The 19,556-nt window shown below is 36.9% G+C and overlaps 1 protein-coding gene across 1 annotated transcript in view; it reads left to right on the top strand.

The window, feature by feature from the left end:
• LOC129002666 (WAS/WASL-interacting protein family member 1-like) overlaps positions 1–19,556 on the top strand; it is a 44,109-nt gene that overhangs the window by 10,375 nt on the left and 14,178 nt on the right. Inside the window, exons 3-8 of the mRNA XM_054430641.1 lie at positions 1,263–1,450; positions 6,648–6,830; positions 9,752–9,807; positions 11,637–11,735; positions 16,341–16,599; positions 19,160–19,458. Of these exons, the coding sequence (XP_054286616.1) occupies positions 1,276–1,450; positions 6,648–6,830; positions 9,752–9,807; positions 11,637–11,735; positions 16,341–16,599; positions 19,160–19,458 (1,071 nt within the window). The 5' untranslated portion in view covers positions 1,263–1,275. The remainder of the gene's footprint in view (positions 1–1,262; positions 1,451–6,647; positions 6,831–9,751; positions 9,808–11,636; positions 11,736–16,340; positions 16,600–19,159; positions 19,459–19,556) is intronic.

Here is a 19,556-nt window from a genome sequence, read left to right on the forward strand (position 1 = left end):
GTAGTACTCACTAGTACGGACGTTAATCCACACCAGGGAGCATCGTATCCACAGTGCATCCCTATAAATATCCACAATTCGTGACCTCCTAGTAAGTAGCTGGATTACAGGACGACGCCCCCCGTCCCTGCCTCCTAGCTAAATGGATAGTGTGAGAATTACTGATGAGTGAGTGAGTGAGTCAGTGAGGGCTTTGCCTTTTATATTGTGTAGAAAGATAAAAATATTAAAGCATTTGTCATCCCTTTTATTGTTTATAATACTTTGATAAAGGTTTTTATGTTTTAATATTCAACATTGGAGAATTTAAACGTTGTTAAGTGCACAGGTGTGCTGCGATTGGGGTGTAATACATTTGGACTTATTCAAAAGTAAAATAGTTTTCTGTGCTGCACTCTGTAGAAACACTGTGGTACTATTTCAAATCATGACTAATGCTAACACAGAATGTTGTGATTATTCAAACCTACAAAACAGTTGGTGAAAGTAAACATCTGCTTTTAAATTATATTTATTTGTAAACATTACTTACTTACTCCTGTGGCCATTGGAAACCTAGGTGATTTTTGGCCTCGCCAACCATGTGCCTCCAAGCTCTTCTATCCTCTGCCAGCTCCAAGTCTGCTCCCATTCCTCTCAAGTCCTTCGTCACCTCATCAACCCATCGCATTCTTGGTCTACCTAATGGTCTCCTTCCTTCTGGTATACCTCTGAGTACCATCTTTACCATCTCTCTCTCACTTCTACGGTTAATATTTGTAAACATTGTAGATCAAAAAGTCTGACATTGGCCCACTTAAAACCCTCTGGGGCAGAGCGCTTTTGACGAATCTGCACCAAACTTCACTCGAGCCATCCTTGAAAGATGCTTAATAATGCCTGAAAGTTTCATTACAATCTGCTGAGCGGTTTCGGAGTCCATAACGTATATACACACATACATGCATGCATAGTTCCTCTTTTATAGATATAGATAGATAACAAAATATTACAGGACATTGATTTAGTATTAGCGTATTAGCCTACATTTTGAAATATGCATAATTTATAATGTGTGACTTAAAATATAAGAATGAAAAAATCTTCAACAATACAACCCTGCCATAATTTACCCCATGATAAACAAAATGAAAAGGAAAATAAAACACGGGCCTAAAAACGAGTCTGCAACCCAAAAGTTTTGCGATTTGATATTTGTTTTTGGGAAAAAAGACATTTGTGAAGAAATTATCTCTGTTATTATATTGTTGTGCATGTTACAGAGGAGGTCGCAGGATGCCGTTCCCCCCTCCACCACCACCGCCGGGCCCGCCTCCACCCCCATCGTTTGCTCCTGCCCCTCCGCCTGCAGCAGCCTCTGATGGACGGGGCCTTCTGCTGCAGAGTATCCGACAAGGGGCCACTCTACGCAAGACTGTCACCAACGACAAGAGTGGACCGTTTATTGCTGGTAACTATTATATCAATTGGAAGATATTGATTCTCCCTTCAGATAGTGATTCCACCTTTCCATTCAAATTTTCGACATATACAGTGTTTTAAGTCATAGCATGTTCAAAGTCTCCATCGCTTCTGGTCCCCTTCAACGCTTCCTTCACTTTTGGGAACATAAAAAATCACACGGAGCTAACTGCTAAGTCTGGTGTGTACGGTGGATGTTCCAACACAGGGATCTCATGCTTGGCCAAAAATGTCTTAATCACCAGTGCAGTGTGGGCTGGGGCGTTGTCCTGATGACGGAATCCACAACGTGTTCTTCCACAACTCTGGTCGCTTTCTTCACACTCGCTCACGGAGGGTGGCCAATACCCCAAGATAGTATTCTTTATTCTTTGTTTGACCTTCAGGAACCCAATTTACATCAGAATTCCATGGATGTCAAAAAAAATTTATCATGGCCTTGAATTTTGATTTTGACATTCAAGCTTTCTTCAGTGAATTCGGACTCTTCCGAGCCAAGCTTTGGTGGTCGCTTGGTTTTTGGGTCATAGGAAAAAACCCATGATTTGTCACCTGTGAATAACTCTTTAAGACATAAGACATAAGACATATTTTATTTACACAATACGTTCTTTATAAAGTACATTTCATACATAAGAACAGGTGTTTCGTCATAGTGATGTATTTTATAGTAAAATTAATAGTTAAAATAATTAAAATAAACTCATGTAGGATATCAGAGAATTTTTATCTACATTATAGGGTTCTCCAAAAATTCGTCAAGTGAATAGTAGGCTTTCTCAATTATTTTATCTTTTATTTTATCTTTGAATTGAGTAGCATTTAAAGTTTTAAGATACAGGGGTAATTCATTGTACAATCTAAGTCCCATATATTGAGGGCTGTTCCTAAAAGTCGTCAATTTGTGATGTGGTAATCTGAAATTATATTTATTCCTTGTATTATAATTATGTGTAAATTTGACTACATCTGACAAATTTTCCTTAGTGTTATGTATCCAATTTAGAATTTCATTTATGTATAATCCAAAAATGGTGTGAATTCTAAGATTTTTAAACAGGTTTTTACATGATTTTCTCCTTCTTGATTTGGTTAAGATTCTAATAATTTTTTTCTGTAAAATTAGTAGGGATTTAACTTCTGTTGACACTCCCCACAGTATGATTCCATACCTCAAGATGGATTCAACGTATCCATAGTAAACTGTGATCACATGTATCCTGAGGTACACAGTTTATCAGGTGAAAGAAAGCAAAAGAAATAGATCTTAGTTTGCCTTTCATCTTATCTATGTGAATCTTCCAATTAATATGAGTATCAAGCAATACACCCAAAAATCTATGAGATTCTACTAAATTTGGAATTTTATCAAGAATTACATTGTTTTTTAAAGAAAATTTAATTATATGAGTTTTATCAATATTCAGCTTTAAACCATTATCTGTAAACCAATTTTTCATACAACCCAAAGTGTTTACTATTGATACAATTAAGTTATTTACTGAATCCTCTCTTATGATTGCTGTTGTATCATCAGCAAATAAGATTAAATCTCTGCCAATAGCTTTTGGAAGGTCATTAATAAAGATCAGGAAAAACAGAGGGCCCAATATTGACCCTTGAGGTACACCATAATTAGATAAATTCCAGTTTGACATATGTTTCACACCGTTTTTGGTCACTATTGTTCTATACTTTCTGTTCTGTAAATAAGAGTCTAATAAAGAAAAACTTTTACCCTTTATACCATAGTCTTTTAATTTAGAAAGCAAAATTGAATGATCCACACAATCAAAGGCTTTAGACAGGTCACAGAAAACACCAGCAGTAGTTTCAGACCTGTCCAAAGCCTTTGTAACATCATTGATAAATTCAATCAGTGCACTGTTGGTGCTGAATGTCTTTCTAAACCCAAACTGTTTTTCATAAAACAAATCATTGCTGTTAAAATAGTTTACTAGCCGTAAATTGATAACTTTTTCAAATATCTTTGAAAAATTACTTAAAACAGATATTGGGCGGTAGTCTTTCCAATAGTTCAGGATCTCCCTAATGTTTTTTAAGATGTCATAACAGATTTCCATCCTTGACTCCTTTTGTACCGGCATGAGGATTTTTGTTACCATTTTGGAACACACTATTCTCATATTAAAATGTTCATGTAATGTTTGCAGAACTGATTCTTTGTCAATTCCTACAGTCTCGGCAACTACACGGATACTCAATCGTCGATCTTATCGGATTACTTTGCCTATTTTCGCAATGTTTTAATCCGTCTTCAAGGTTGAGGGACGTCCATGGTGCGGATCATCTTCTCTCCCCTCTTTGAAATGAGAATAAGAATAATTTATTCCATTGATCTTTTTTGCAAAGAAATAGGACACGTCATATAGGTACATTACAAAATAATCATCTAAATACAATCAAATTTCTGATACATCAAAATATTACATAAAATAAAATTAATTAGGCATAATAATTTATTTTAATTAAAATTTAACATCAAAATTGCACTTGATAAAGCCTCTTAGGCTGTAAAAAGAATTTTGAATTAGCCAATTATAAATTCTATAAAAAAAATATTATAACCAACAAATTTTGCTTATATTGTACTTATATTTGCTTATATGTATGCTTATATCATTCAAAAACTACTGTAGTACGTGTCATATATTCTTCCCTAAACACTTGTTGTAAGAGAGAATAAGTTTCTGTTGTGCATTTATCCATCTTCACTAAAAATTTCATGTAACGCGTTGCTCAATTAAGACGCCTACCATTTTTCCGACGAGTGGCACATCCAAGGTCCAACAGGAACGAAGGCTGAGGCCCGACTGAGCAAGCTAAGCTTGTCCAACTAGCTGGAATGTGGAGAGGGGATGTCAGGCCACTCAGCAATATGGTGCTTAACCTTGAGGCTCTCACGGTTTCTCTCACAGAAACCAAGTCCCGTTATTTTCTAGCCATACCGCCTTCATGAAATGGGTACTGATAAGTTAGTTTTCCTATTTAAAAGGGAAGTTTGACTTGAACATCCATTTGTACTTGGATCCATGAAAACCGTCTGGAATCAACCTTGAATTTTATTTTCATGACTTGCTGGACACTCCGAATATTAGTCTGTCTATTAGTTTTACAGAAGAATCATCACTCACAATGCTTATTGATAATATTTTAGATAATTTCTACGTAATTAGAGCTGTTACAATCTGTTTTTATTTGTTAATGGTGTCTTCTGAAACAATTCAAGCTGTAAAATAATCCATGTGAAAATGTACTTGTCTTTAAATACAGTCTAAATTATAACAGATTTGCAGCTAAAGCTAAATCAATTTAAAAAGCAAGCTTCGTTTAACTTGTTAATCATTACATAATACAAAGAAGCTAATCTACAAGCTTTAATTTCTATATAGCCCATAGAATTTAATTTTAAAATAAAAAAACTACAAAGAAAAAATGAAATTTTAAATAAGGCTAAAATGAGAATTTTTCATCACGTCATGTTAAAGAGATTTCACTTTTAAAACTACTAATGAAATATTAACTAATACTATTCAGACTAAATATTTGTTAAAATATTCAAAAGCAGGATAAATTAATTTATTTCAATCATCATCCAGAATAAACATTTAATTATTAATTCCTAGCTTACTTTATTAAGTAAATTTTGGAACTGATTACCACTCAATGTTTTAAAGGATTGGTTTGAAATTGAGGTGATAGCAGTTTCTAGCTTAGTTTCATTGTACAAACATTGACTGAAATAAGATAACAAGTAACACCTCATAATTGATTATCAATTGTTTACTTTGCCTTTATCAGGAAACCTACCTATTTTCTCTCAACAAGTAAGATTTATATTTATTAAGGTCATGTGATGTAATTTATTCAGAAATGTATGATTTAGCATTGTGTTACGGTTTCCTGTTTTCAGGTTTTCCTCTTCAAGTTAAATATTTAAAGCCACTTGGTTGCAAGAGCATATCAAACATTCAAAACTAACATAAAAATTGTGTAGCATAAAGAATAAAAAAATGTATTTTTGGCAAGTTTAAGAATATGTGGGAATATGTGATTGTAGGCTTATTTAATTTCCTTAATGTATATGTGATGATAAATTTCTGTTTGTCTGTCATTATTTCAAACGTCACTCAGTTTCCATCTCAGATATGCTATCAATTATTTCTCTTTCCCTCCAGTCCATAGATGAAAAGTTACTCAGACTCTAAATTTAATACTGTATTAGTCAACCTCAGGGCTTTCCGAAAGAGAGGTATCGGAACTCTGTTGTGCCGCGTTTTCCCGCAAATCGAGCACTGAGTACAATATAGTAAATTTGACCATCCATTCCATGGTAAAGTCCAGTTTTTTAATAAAAATAACCTAGTTTAATCAAGTTACCTACTTAGTGCTGCTTTAAATTATCGTTTTCTTAAGACGGTGTTAACTGACACATATACTTTCTCCCATTAGCTTGTCAACAACCCTTATTATGAGCAAGCGATGGGACTAACTATGATATTTTACCGGGAAATCCACAAACATTTTAATAACTTTTTAACTGTAATTTTTACTTCATTGGGGATTGCACTATTTTGTTAGGTTAAAAGGACCATAACATACAAAATGTTAATCAAAATAGTTGATCAGTTTTTGTGAAAATTAGATTTTTCTGTTATTTTATGGGAAAATAACCATTAAAAATCTAAAAAAAAAAAACAAAACGTCTAGAGTCATGGATAAGTGTCCGCATACTAAACGTCATTCAAATTTGACCATAGCACTCTACAAACACACCCCCACTCACTCACATATCACATATCACTTTGAAAACTACTTTTTGGGGTTCAGGGGGACCCAAAATTGACATACCCACTCCAAACTCAAATTCAAAAGTTTTGACAAAAACAATATTTTCTCTATATATATGTATAAGTAGAGGGGAAGAAAGTAAAAATCAATGTCAAATAGAAAATATCAGGGTTTGGGTCATTTCCTCCCTAAAATAAAAAAAATGCAATGGTGATGATAACCCCAAAATTTAAAAAAAATTAAAAATATTTATTTAGTAAAAGTTGTATAACGTGTACACAATGAGACTGATTGAAAAAGTTGGAATGGACATCATTGACAACCTGATGTTTCAACCTGTAAGATTTAACTGCTACAGTATACAACTGTTACAGGGACCACACGACCGTCGAGTGGGAGTAGTGGCAGCAGTGGAGGCAGTTCAGGTGGCGGTGTTGGTAGCAGTCCCCGCAGTAATGGGATAGTCAATGGCTCAGCCACGTTGGGACGTAACAACGGACTGGCCGGCTTGTTCGCCCAGGGAATGCCCAAACTGAAGCCAACAGGAGTTGATATTGGTGAGTTATTTTACCATATTCACCTACCCTGAACACACATACAGTATATCCTCTCTTAACAAAACCCGCATGGGAGATCAAGCGTTGGTCAAATGACATAAAAGGTCAATTATAATGGGCATTTAAATATTTAAATTATTTTAGAAATAAATGTGTCATTGTTATAATTTTTATCCAATACTCAGCATGTTTTGTATCTAACATAGCCCAAGTAACTTAACAATGAAAGTGATCAAGTACTGGTACCTACTTGTATTACCTGAACAAACCAACTGTCCCTTATTAAAACAATCTCTTATACTACTGTACTCCACATTGTAATCTTGAAAATAGGAATTTCTTCTTGAACAAAGACATACAAAGTAAAATTTTTTCCAGACTTAAAATCACTGCATTTTATAAATACACACATGCCATCGGTAATGTCTTTTAGGTCTTAGTTTAATCATAACATACTCTAAAAGTTTAAGTTATATACAAATTAGTCAATCCTTTTTCATATTTATTTTCCCTGTGTGGTTCAAAACAAAACCAAACCAGCACACTTGTTTTATCTATTACTTTAATAATAATTGGAACAATAGTCTCTAGAATGACTAAAAAGGTTTGTTAAGCTAACTTAACCAGTCTTATTATCAAACGGATAAACCAACCTCTATTTTTTGTCTGGACTAGGCCTATTATGGTTGATCCAGGGTTGTTTAAGAGATGGTATACTGTAGTCTGTTAAACGCAATAATATGATCCATTAAAGCATGAGCTCCACTGATATAATCTTTTAATTATGTAACCAAGTATAATTTTTGTCACTTTACATTGACAAGTTTGATTTATATTGGTTATTTGATTCTGATCGAAGTCAACTGATAAGTTTGGTTGCTAATAAAGAGTTTTCAATCTGAAATATAAATAGGCCTACAGATAAAAAATCCTTTTAATTTCTATCATCCGTAGATTGCTATACTAAGATAGTAAACAGGACAACAATTGAAAAACTACCAATCATTATAACCTCTGGATTGTTTAAAATATCGTAAACAATTGATACTATGAGGTCTTAACCTAGATCCCGACTTATGATGAACCTTTGGGTTTGAAATCGATATTGTTGGATAGACAACATTAGGATTGCTAAGGTAAAACCTCATAATATCAATATTCAAAACTTATTGAGGTACTAGCCGACCCGGCGAACTTCGTATCGCCTAAGTTATAGGTTTCCCCTAAGACAGACCGATGGAAAGAAAGTACCGTTACGTTTAATTTTCAAGATGATCTTGTTCGCATCGCTCAATCACGTCCTGGTTGAAGTTCGTTCGCTACGCTCACTCACCTTTGGGTTGGAGCTCGTTCGCTACGCTCACTCACCTTTAGGTTGGAGCTCGTTCGCTGCGCTCACTTGCCTTCAGGTTAGCTCGTTCGCTACGCTCACTCGCCTCCAGGTTGAAGTTCGTTCGCTACGCTCACTCACCTTTTGGTTGCAAATTAGCTGTTGTCATAAATGTAAAAGAAATAATAGTGCTGTACCCTGTTGGTAATCCTTGTAACTTTAATGCTATTGAACATCATAGAACAGAACCAACTTGTTTAATTGAAACAGCTGTTAAGATTCATTAATTCCATTTCTCATAAGGTTAACATGGGAAACTCCAGAGCCACTGGGGCGGAGCCCTTTTAAGAATTTCAAAACGGGAAATAGTTTACGTCCGATTCGCATACCTACAGAATTTACACACCAAATTTCATCGATTCAACGATCGGTGAAGTCGTTCCGGAGGAGTTTGCAGACAAACACTGTGACACGAGAATTTTATATATTAGATTTACATCAATTTGTAATTCCTAACAATTGTTGGATCTTTATTAGTCAGATTGAAAATTTTAAATGTGAATGTTGACATATTATATATTTGACTTTTAATAATTTTTCAAAGGATTAAGCTCAGTTAACTTAGGCTACTTGAGAAAATTATGTTCTAGGGACTTGTAGAAACAAAGAAATAGTTCTCCAACATAACACTGATATTTCACCCTAGGACTTGTCCTAGATATGTTTTACATTTCAGAAAGTATAATAATGATATATACTTGCACTTGTATCAGTGACTAGACATTTTGCTTGGAAAACACAGTCGTATCACTTAACCCATTGGGGAAGGAATTAATGCACTGCCTGCAGCCCCCTCTGTTGCAAATTAACTTTCCCTTATATGTAGACTTTTACTCTAATTGTTATAGAAAGAAAACCTTAGGTAATAAATTAATAATTCTTTCACCTTCTGTTCACAGTGAAATTGTCTTCAAAAAAAGTGGTAGTTGAATAGTCAAAGTGTAAAACAAACAAAAAAAAAATTATAAAGATTATAAAAATACAAATTTTAAAACAGATTTTTCAAAGTAAACTTGATTTACAAATTCCAAGATAAAGTTCAATTGATTCCCTACGTAGAAAAATCACAAGTTGTGTACTTTTATAAGTAGTTACATGGGAAAAAAATTGTTTGTTTACCTTATCGCAGCAGATTTTTTGTGATATCTTGTTTCCATGGCAACACAACATTGTTTGTTTTTTTTTTTTTTGCAAAAATAATTGAGTAAATACGCAAAACAAGAAGCAAGATATTTATAAACATAATAAAAGTAAGAAGACACAATAAGGGGGAAATTATAATAATAAAATAACTAATGGCGCTGCGTAGCGGTGACATGAGCGGCACTCATAAGTCGGCGCCAATGGGTTAAGAGTTTCAGTTCAACAGTTTCAAATTTTAACAGACATTTGTCAGCCTTAGATAAAATTCTCAGATTTTTTTGTCTAGGCCTATGGTTATTTATTAACAAAGTCTAATTCATCCTACAATCATTGTAATAAAATCATTGTAAATCGTACCAGTAAGTAAGTTGAAATATTTTGTCAACAGGTCAAAACAACTCTCAGTCTCTTACGTCTCTGCCCTCTGCAACTAGCACTTCAGGAGTAAGTTCATTTTTAAATATTTTATTAGCACAGTAGAACCTCGATTAACCGGGGGCGGATCAACTGGGCGGCGGATCATCCGTAGTCAATAGATGCCTCTTAATTTATGTTACATTTAACCTCAAATAATCCCAAGAAAATTTTTTAAATTATATTTCTTCAGTCTAATACGTTGAAATGCACTGTTTATTACTATTTCTGACGATTTTTCTCTGCAGTAGGTTCCCTATTATTGTTTTTGATACGAGGGTCGTCTCAAAAGTAAGTTACACCTATTCCCAAAATAAATAAAAAAGCCAAATTTGGTTTGAAAAGGGTATATTTTAAAAGATACATACATAGACTATTTTTCTACGTAGTCGCCATCTTTTTCAAGGTATTTTTTATAACGTGGCAACAGTTTTTTTAGTCCAGCATCATACCACTCTGCCGCCATTTTGGTTAGCCATTGTTCCACCTCCCGTTTCAGTTTGTCTTCGTTTTCGAAGCGCTCCCCGCCTAAATGCCGCTTCAACTCCGGGAAGAGATGAAAATCACTTGGAGCCAAGTCAGGAGAGTAAGGTGGATGGCCAAAAACATCCCATCGGTGTCAATGACCTTGCGGACATCTTCAACAACCGTCAAAGCGCGGGAAGTGGACGGGCGGCCACTTCGTCGTTCATCGTGTAACGATTTTCGTCCATCAATAAACGATTGACGCCAGCGGGAAACCATTGGCCTAGACATCACATTTTCACCATAAACACTGCACAATTCTCGATGAATTTCGATCGCATTTTTATTCTTGGCAGTCAAAAATCTAATTACTGCACGGATTTCACAATCGGCGGTGGGAACAAGTGGTGTCTCCATGATGGCCGGAGCGATACTGGAGGGGCGAGTGCCGTAGGCGGCCGCGACGTTTACAGTGTTGCCACTACATCCAGACGAAAATTCCCCGCGACTCCCAGCTTTCTAGCGCTCGACGCTGTGATTTAAAACAAATGTGTAACTTACTTTTGAGACGACCCTCGTACACCACAGCTTATTTGACAAAACTAAATGGAAACAAAACATAGAAATGGCCATCGAGAGCTCCAAGGTCAAGCTATCTGCTTGTACTGACAATCATCTGCTCCTTATACTGTACATCTGTCTGCTGTGCACTTGCTATTTGATGACACACAGCTTTAACAACACACAGAGTCACACCACTAAACACTAGTGGTAATAAATCAACCCAACAGCAAAATTAACTGTCCACCACTACCACAGTAATTGTGAGGTTAAATTCAACTGGTGCACTCAACATTTGCAACAGTCACATTTCTACAAGCATTTCTTCACTGTCTTCCAATGGTCTGGTGAATATCATCTTGTGATAAAACACCATAGAATGAAACCCAAGACCCCTCCCTGATCATGTGCTTCTAAACACATGAGTTCTACCCTCCATAAAGAGATCATCTGAAAGAGAAATGTTGTCATGTCATGTTCAATTAAGTGTGTTGCAGACCTAAGACTTTAAAAACACACAGGTCTCTGGAGCCCGGGTGGACATGCAAATGTAAGGTAGGCCTAATATATGTCGCCAAGCTCTTAAAAAAGAAAAGACCTATCTTTATAGTATTTGTGTTAAAATGTATAGAGTGAAGCTCATTTTTTGTTTGCTCATATGGGTTTTCCACTTTGGTGGGTATTGTTTATTAATCGAGTGTTTAGTGTAAAACACTAAACATTTGAGGATTGAAACAAATTACGGATCAGAAAGACGTTGTAACTTGTGTCCATATAGTAATGGGAATAAAAATCATTAGACTTGGGGTTATTACACCTAAATGTTGTTTCAGAAAACAGACCAACCAAGGAAGCAGTTCAACGTAGACATAAAAAATCGAGGTCCTCCTCCCAAGCCACCACCTGCTAATCAGAAGCCTACCATGCCTCAGGTCTGTAACCAGCGTGAGGCCAGACTTAGTTTTATACCAACTAAAATTATAGCTTAAAATATTCAGGTTTTTACACGTTTAATAATACAATTTCAAACTGAGTTGTTCACACTTAATTTTATAGCTGGAAACAATGTTTGGATGCTTGAATGACTATTGTCTAAAAGTAGAGATAAAGTTTCGATGTGAATAAAACCTGAGTTTATCTTAGCAAAATATACTTTGGCCCTCATACCGGTTTGATGTGTATGCTACGTTTTAACTAAACATGTTTGTGTTGCGAATACTTTGAGTATATTGACAGATGATGACCGGTTTTTATATTATATTTTCATATGGTTATTAGTTTATTCAGGAAAAGTTTTGGAGTGAGATACACATCTTATTCAGCACCTAACCTAACTCTCCATCAATAGTGTTTGTGAAAAATTTACCATAGTTAACACTAGCATTATAACAATGTTTCTGTTTACAGAGGTATCTGTAAAATACCAAAATATTGATTACAATTTCACATTTATGGCATGACTGAAAGATGATATATCTAAGTCATTTTCAACATCTTATTTTTCTAAGATTACTTTTTTGACCTGTTTTACTAGTTTATAGTAGTTTATAGCCACAAACCTGCCTGTCAAATAGTAATTGCATTTGTGAAAAACTGTATGAATTATGTTCTATACCTTTAGCAATAGGGAAGTGCTCCTCAACACCAGGAAGGCTCACGCACACATACTCAGTCCTCACAGACACAAAGGCAGGAGATTAGGAAGGATGTTATTCCTTTCCCTGATCTGTTAATTACCCACAATTATCATAATTTTCTTTATTTAATGTAAATGTTGTAACTTTAAACCTCAAAATTGTGAGCAGAAATTGATTCTGCTCATCAACACGAAAAAATTGATACTGTGCAATATCCGCTGATTATTACGACTAGTTTTTAGCGAATTTCCCTATAGGGAAGTAGCTATTACCGTAGGTGGCACGGTAAGACCTAGACCCGGGACCGATTTACTTTTTCATTTTGATGTCCCCAGAGGCCAAAAACACCATTCGTTCAAATTTTTATATATATATAGACTTATATATATATATATTAGTAGCCCTAAAAATGCAAGAAAATAATATATATATATATATATATACGTCCGTGAACGCGATAACTTGAGTAATTTTTGTCCGATTTTGATGAAATTTGGTTTAAAGGTGTAAAGCGGGATAAACTTGAATGAGTTCGCGAACCAGCACGATCGGACCATGGGAACGGGGCTTTACGGGGGGTTTTATGGGGTAAAAATTGGTTTTTCTCACTTTTGACCCTTAAAACACAAAATTTCCCGATTTCTCTTTAGACCTTTTTAAAGAGCTTAAAAAAACAAATAATTTAGTATATAAAAGTATTTTTGTTCGATTATTACTAACAGAGAAAATTAAAAAAATTGTAAATTTAAAATTCCCATGTTATTCTTATGGAGAATATTGTCAAATGTTGTAGTTTGCTTGTTTATGGATATATTTTGATCAAACTTGGCAAATTTATTTATTTTGTACTAAGCTATCAATATTTTACTCAAAAACACACTTTATTAGTTTCCTTGTAGCAGCAAACCTAGGTACTCGTTAAACCTAATGTTATTAAAATATATTTAACTGAAAATCAATTCAGACAAATGGAAATTCGCTTAGTCGGCAGGTTTGCTGCGGCGGGGGTATTTTTTCTTTTTTTCATTTCATGTCTACATATTATTGTAGGCCGTCCATTAAGGGTTAAGTAAAACTTGGGTTGTTTAGTACAAACTTTTATAGTTAAAACTTAAAAAACTACAGTTTGTTTAGAAGTGGTATATAAAATAACTAGGACTAACGAAGCAAAAATACAGCCAGTCTAGGGTCTATCCTAATTCTCTGTGCTGGGGAGAATGAGAGTATGTTATGTTTCTACTGATCATTATTACGAGGGCAGTTTGGTTTGCATAAGAATCCGTAATTCCCTTGTAAACCACAACGAGGCTCCTTGCCACTTACTGGTATCGTTTGTGAACAGAATGACACAAATTGTGACAGCTACAGAGCTGTAATTTGTGTCATCCTGTTCACAAATGATGCTAGTAAGTGGTGAGGAGCCTCGTTGCTGCTTACAAACAAGCAAAATACGGATTTATACGCAAAATCGGCCCTTATTAAAAAAAAAACACTCCATTTTAATACAGTTTTGTAAAATAATTCTATTATTTATTACTATACAACATCACTTGTTTTCTTTTGTAGGATATCTCTTTTTTAGGATCGAAGTCAAAATTGAATCAAGAGGATCGCAAGAAGTCTATTTCCTACAACAAATTAGTTTCTCCTCAGATTTACAAGCCACAGATCATCCCTAGACCTAGAGTGTTGTCACATGTCAGTTCTGAAAACCCCTCTACTGAGCATGGGGTATTGGTGAAAACATCTCTTTCAAAATCTATGTATTCCCTGGCAAACATTGAACCTCAAAATGCCTACACCACAGATACTACAGACATCAAGTCATCTGATATCAAATTTACTTTGACACCAATAAATTTTCCAAATGCTAAAACTCCCCCACGGTTTGCTCCTGCACCTCAGTCACCTGTTTTCAAGTTTCCCCCTCCTCCAACATCAAAAGAGCTAGGTCTCAACTCCTTTGGCACTTTCCCGTCTCGTGTCTCTCTAAGACCTACAGACACTGTACGCTCGGAGAAGCCGCTTTCAAAACGCCCATTGTTCACTATCGCTCCGATTCAGTCACCTAATGTGAACAACTACCAGTCTCCTTCCCCCTCGCCAAACCGTAATGAGTACAATCGTTACAGAGACTCATCTATGACAAAATCTAATCTTCCTCAGAACCAGTATCTACCCCCATTACCCACCTCTCCGAGACCCAAACCATCCACTTTAGCACCCCCTACTCCTGTTGAGTTTAAGATCCAGAGACCTCGTCTATCTTCAACTTTTGAGAAGGCAGAATCTTCAACGGTAACAAATTCTTTCAATTGGCTCTTTGCTTCAACGTTGGTGTGTCCGTGTGCTTTCCAATGCAAGTTGATCGTCAAAATGTAAAGTGGCTATTTTTTGGTACCTGAGGAGGCAGAGTCTTCAATGGTAAAACTTTCTATTGGCTATATGCTTCAACATTGGTGTGTCCGTGTGCTTTCCTGTGCAAGTTGGTCGTCAAAATGTAAAGTGGCTATTTTTGGTACCTGAGGAGGCAGAGTCTTCAATGGTAAAACTTTCTATTGGCTATATGCTTCAACATTGGTGTGTCCGTGTGCTTTCCTGTGCAAGTTTATCGTCAAAATGTAAAGTGGCTATTTTTTGTACCTGAGGAGGCAGAGTCTTCAATGGTAACTCTTTCAATTGGCTGTTTGCTTCAAGATTGGTATGTTTGTGCACTTTCCTGTGTAAGTTAATTGTCGAAATGTGAAGTGGCTGTTTTTTGTAGTTCTTTTGTAAGTTATGTACTGTCTCCCTGGGCAAGTTTATACTTTTTTACAGCAGAGCTGCTTCGCAACTATTTATCCTGTCTTCTCTTCTCAGTGTCTTTAATCCATCTCCAATGGAAAGGATAAATTCTTAAAAGTCAGATTGACTTATACTCTTTCACCAACCACAGATGTCTTGTTGTCACATATTTTTAATATGACTGTATTGTGTTGCTCATGTTAAATCATTTCTTTATCAGCATTGTACGTGTTATTAAACTTACGGGAAGTAAATAAAAATATGTCTAATAACACTTAAAACTTTTAAAAATATTATTAGAAGTATTTTTATTTACTTACTCATGTTGTAAATATGTCTGGGCTTCATTGTTAATATTTTTAATTTGATGCTTTATCCTTAACTGATGTAATGTTCTTCATTGTATTTATGTATTTATTCCTTACTAGTTGTTTATTTTTTTTATTTTTATTAATGATGTTCATTATTGATGTTCATGTTACTAAGTGTTGCTTTGATATTTTCATTTTGTCTTTCAAAATTATGGAGGTCTTAATTTCCAGTATGGTTTTATTTGTAACAATATGATAAATATCTTTAATTCATGCCAAAATCAAAGGAATTTTTATTTAGTATCCAGAGGATCTAAAAGTAACCCAATGTTACTCTTGGGTGATTAGTTGTCCACTATCTAACCAGCTAGTACAATTGTTGGGTGTATTCAACATAGGTCACATAATATTTATTGTAGACAAAATTTAAAAATATGTTTGCATCTGTTCAATTATTGTTTTTAGGACCTCTACAATAAGAATTTTCTTCTACAATCAAATACAGGTATTTTAAATCCGGTTACCTTTTGTACTTTCACAAAGAGAAAATAGTAGAGTTTTAATGATGTGTCAAAAAGGTGTGAAAATCAATCATGCTTGTCTCCTGGTTAGTTTAGTAAAACATCTTTTTTCATACTTAAAAAAGTCCACCATTATTTTATGATAACACTGTACAGTGTATATTTTTGGTGTATATAGTCATAGTTTTAAATCATAAACTCTGTCTATAACACTACTCATAACTCTACTACTACTATACTCATACTATAACTCTGTCTATCAGTAACATGTTAGGTGTTTACAGAGTACGTCAGACTCGGTTCTGACAGGACCGATACACAACCGGTCCAATAGCACGACCAGTCTTAATAGCAACAATGGCTCGTGGCAGGCGGCTCCGCGAGCAATGAAAGCACCTCCAGGTGGCCACGGGAAGCCCAACGTGGCACCCAAGCCACCAGGCTATGTCGCCAAGAGTCCTGGCAAGTTAACCAATGGACGGCCTAGTGTGACTAGAGCTCAGAGTATGAGGGCACCTCGCTCTCCACCCGTCGCCCCTCCAGGTGAGGGACCGTAAACATCCAATTCTCAAGTTTTAGTTGTTGCTAGTTTGAATTAAAAATGAACAAACGTAACTGAGCCATTGACAGAGGACACAGGTACTGACAAAAATATGTTTTTATGTTACTTGAAAGTGGTGCTATAATTTATACAAAGTGTTGCTCTGAGTTTGGCTTTTTTTGCTGGCTGTTTTTTACAGAAATTAATAATCAATCTACACACTCGGTAATGGATTGTTTTGTTCTACAGGGTGTCTAGTAGTCGGGAAACGATGACGTTTCCGAAACCACGGGAGACGACGAAGAAGACGTTTCTGTGACAGCGGGAGACGACGATGACGTTACTGTGACCGCGGGAGACGACGATGACGTTTCCGTGACCGCGGGAGATGACGATGACGTTTCCGTGACCGCGGGAGACGACGATGATGTTTACACGGCCGCGGGAAATGTTCATGATTTTGCCGTGATCGCGGACGACGACGATAACGTTTCCGAAACCACGAGAGACGACGATGACGTTTCTTTGACAGCGGGAGACGACGATGACGTTTCCGTGACCGCGGGAGATGACGATGACGTTTCCGTGACCGTGGGAGACGACGATGATGTCTACACGGCCGCGGGAAATGTTCATGATTTTGCCGTGATCGCAGACGACGACGATAACGTTTCCGTGACCGCGGGAGATGACGGTGATGTCTAAACAGCTGCGGGAAATTTTCATGATTTTGCCGCGATCGCGGACAACGACGACGACGTTTCCGTGACTGCGAGAGATGACGATGACGTTTCCGTGACCGCGGGAGATGACGATGACGTTTCCATGACCGCGGGAGACGACGATGACGTTTCCATGACTGCGAGAGATGACGATGACGTTTCCGTGACTGCGAGAGATGACGATGACGTTTCCGTGACTGCGAGAGATGACGATGACGTTTCCGTGACCGCGGGAGATGACGATGACGTTTCCGTGACCGCGTGAGACGACGATTATATCTGCTCGGCCGGGGGAAATGTTCATGATTTTGTCGCGATCGCGGACGACGACGATGTCGTTTCCGTGACCGCGGGAGATGACGATGACGTTTCCGTGACCGCGGGAGACGACGATGATGTCTACACGGCCGCAGGAAATGTTCATGATTTTACCGTGATCGCGGACGACGACGATCACGTTTCTGTAACCGCTGCAGTCAATGATGATGTCTAAACGTACGGTACGCGGAAGATTTCATGATAGAAAAAACCAAATTTTATAGTTAGAATTTGTTATTGCTGCATTATTCTTTACTTGAAAACACCACATTATCATAATACTACTTTATGATATAGACAGGGGTTGGTGTAGTATTAGTGTCGGTATCAAGAATCGCGAATCGATACATTTTGGTATCAACACCCACTAATTGTTGAAAAAACTAGTCTTGAGAAATCTAGAATTAGTCTTGAAAAGTCTGGAATTAGTCTTGAATTTTATAATGGAAATAAACTAGACACCCTGGTTCTATCAAAAGTCAAAGTAAACAAACATTCAGTAAGTTTTAGCCAGTTTTTGACTTAAAATAAACATAGATTGAATTGTGCCACTGACCGATTGTGCTGCTGTCAAATACTAAATAAATACTAAACAAACTGAAAGAATGACATACTTTAAACTGTATTGATGTAACTGTGTTGGTGTTACATTATTAAAGAATCTCACCTAAGAGGATGAATAGAATTTTGACATTTACAAATTCTGTGTGTAGCTCATTACACCACAGAAGAACTGTTTCAGGTTCTTTTTTAATGAAAAATTGGCTGCTCATAGATGGGAAGTCTACTCTGGTGTTTTAAACAATGCCACTACTAAGGCCCAGCGCACACGGTGTGACTGTTTTACAACTTTCGTTGCAAACCTCGGCAATGTATTGCAGTGGGGAGGCGCACACAACGCAACTGGTTGTATGCGATTTCAAAAAAAGTTTGAAACCAGTCACATACAACCGTGAGCCCGACGTTGCAGTTGCGTTGCAGACTTCAGTTGTACAAGACCACGGGTGTTTTTGTGGTGTTTGGTGGTATTTTGGTGGAATTTTGACGGCCGTATAGTGTTTTTAGTGTTTATAATTTCCTATCCAACTAGCTCTAGCTGCTACACACAGCCTAGTACTAACATTCTTGCTCAAATAAGGGTGAACCCAATGTTCTCTCAGTACCCTTCGCTGTTTTCGTTATTGATAATAGCTAATAATGTCGTCTTCGTCTGAGTCCGACGTAGTAAGCGCACTCAGGGCCTTAAAACAACGTAACTGCACTAAAATTGCACTCCACTGATTGCACAATAGACGCAACTGTAGTTGTAAAACAGTCACACCGTGTGCGGACAGAAGTTTTGTTTCAGTTGCAAAATGGTTCCAGACGCAACTGGTTTGCAACAGTTGTTGTAAAACAGTCACACCGTGTGCGCTGGGCCTAATACTCGCCTCTTCCCACTTTTGCTTCTCATTCACTGTCATATTAGGCTTTTTGTATAATTTAGTACAATCATCAATGCTTACAGTCATATTTGTCGCAGGACAAATGCCCTTGTTACCAAACCAAAGTGAGCTGTACAGAGGGGCGCCGATGTTCCATCAGTCACAGGACTCGTTGCTAGCCACTCCTCCTCCGCCCAAGCACCACACGCTGCCGTCACCTCGGGGGGCCCCGCCACACAGACCACTGAGGCCCCCGCAGACCCGCCCGCCTCCTCCCCCTCCCAACAAGGTGGTGATGAGCAGCCCTCCACCACCTCCGCCTACACAGGCACCTCCCCCACCACCTCACAGAGTGCCTCCACTGATGCATAGGATACCTGCCCCGCCACAGGCTGCGGTGAGTGAATACAGTATGTCATGCCAAGGTGATAGTAAAGATAGAATAGATTTCATTAAAGCACCGTTGAAACCTTCCCGGGCGAGTATGATACTTTT

The sequence above is a fragment of the Macrosteles quadrilineatus genome, unplaced genomic scaffold, assembly GCF_028750875.1.
Source record: "Macrosteles quadrilineatus isolate MER2022 unplaced genomic scaffold, UCM_ALF_1.0 Scaffold_9__3_contigs__length_116548681, whole genome shotgun sequence".
Taxonomy (NCBI): domain Eukaryota; kingdom Metazoa; phylum Arthropoda; class Insecta; order Hemiptera; family Cicadellidae; genus Macrosteles; species Macrosteles quadrilineatus.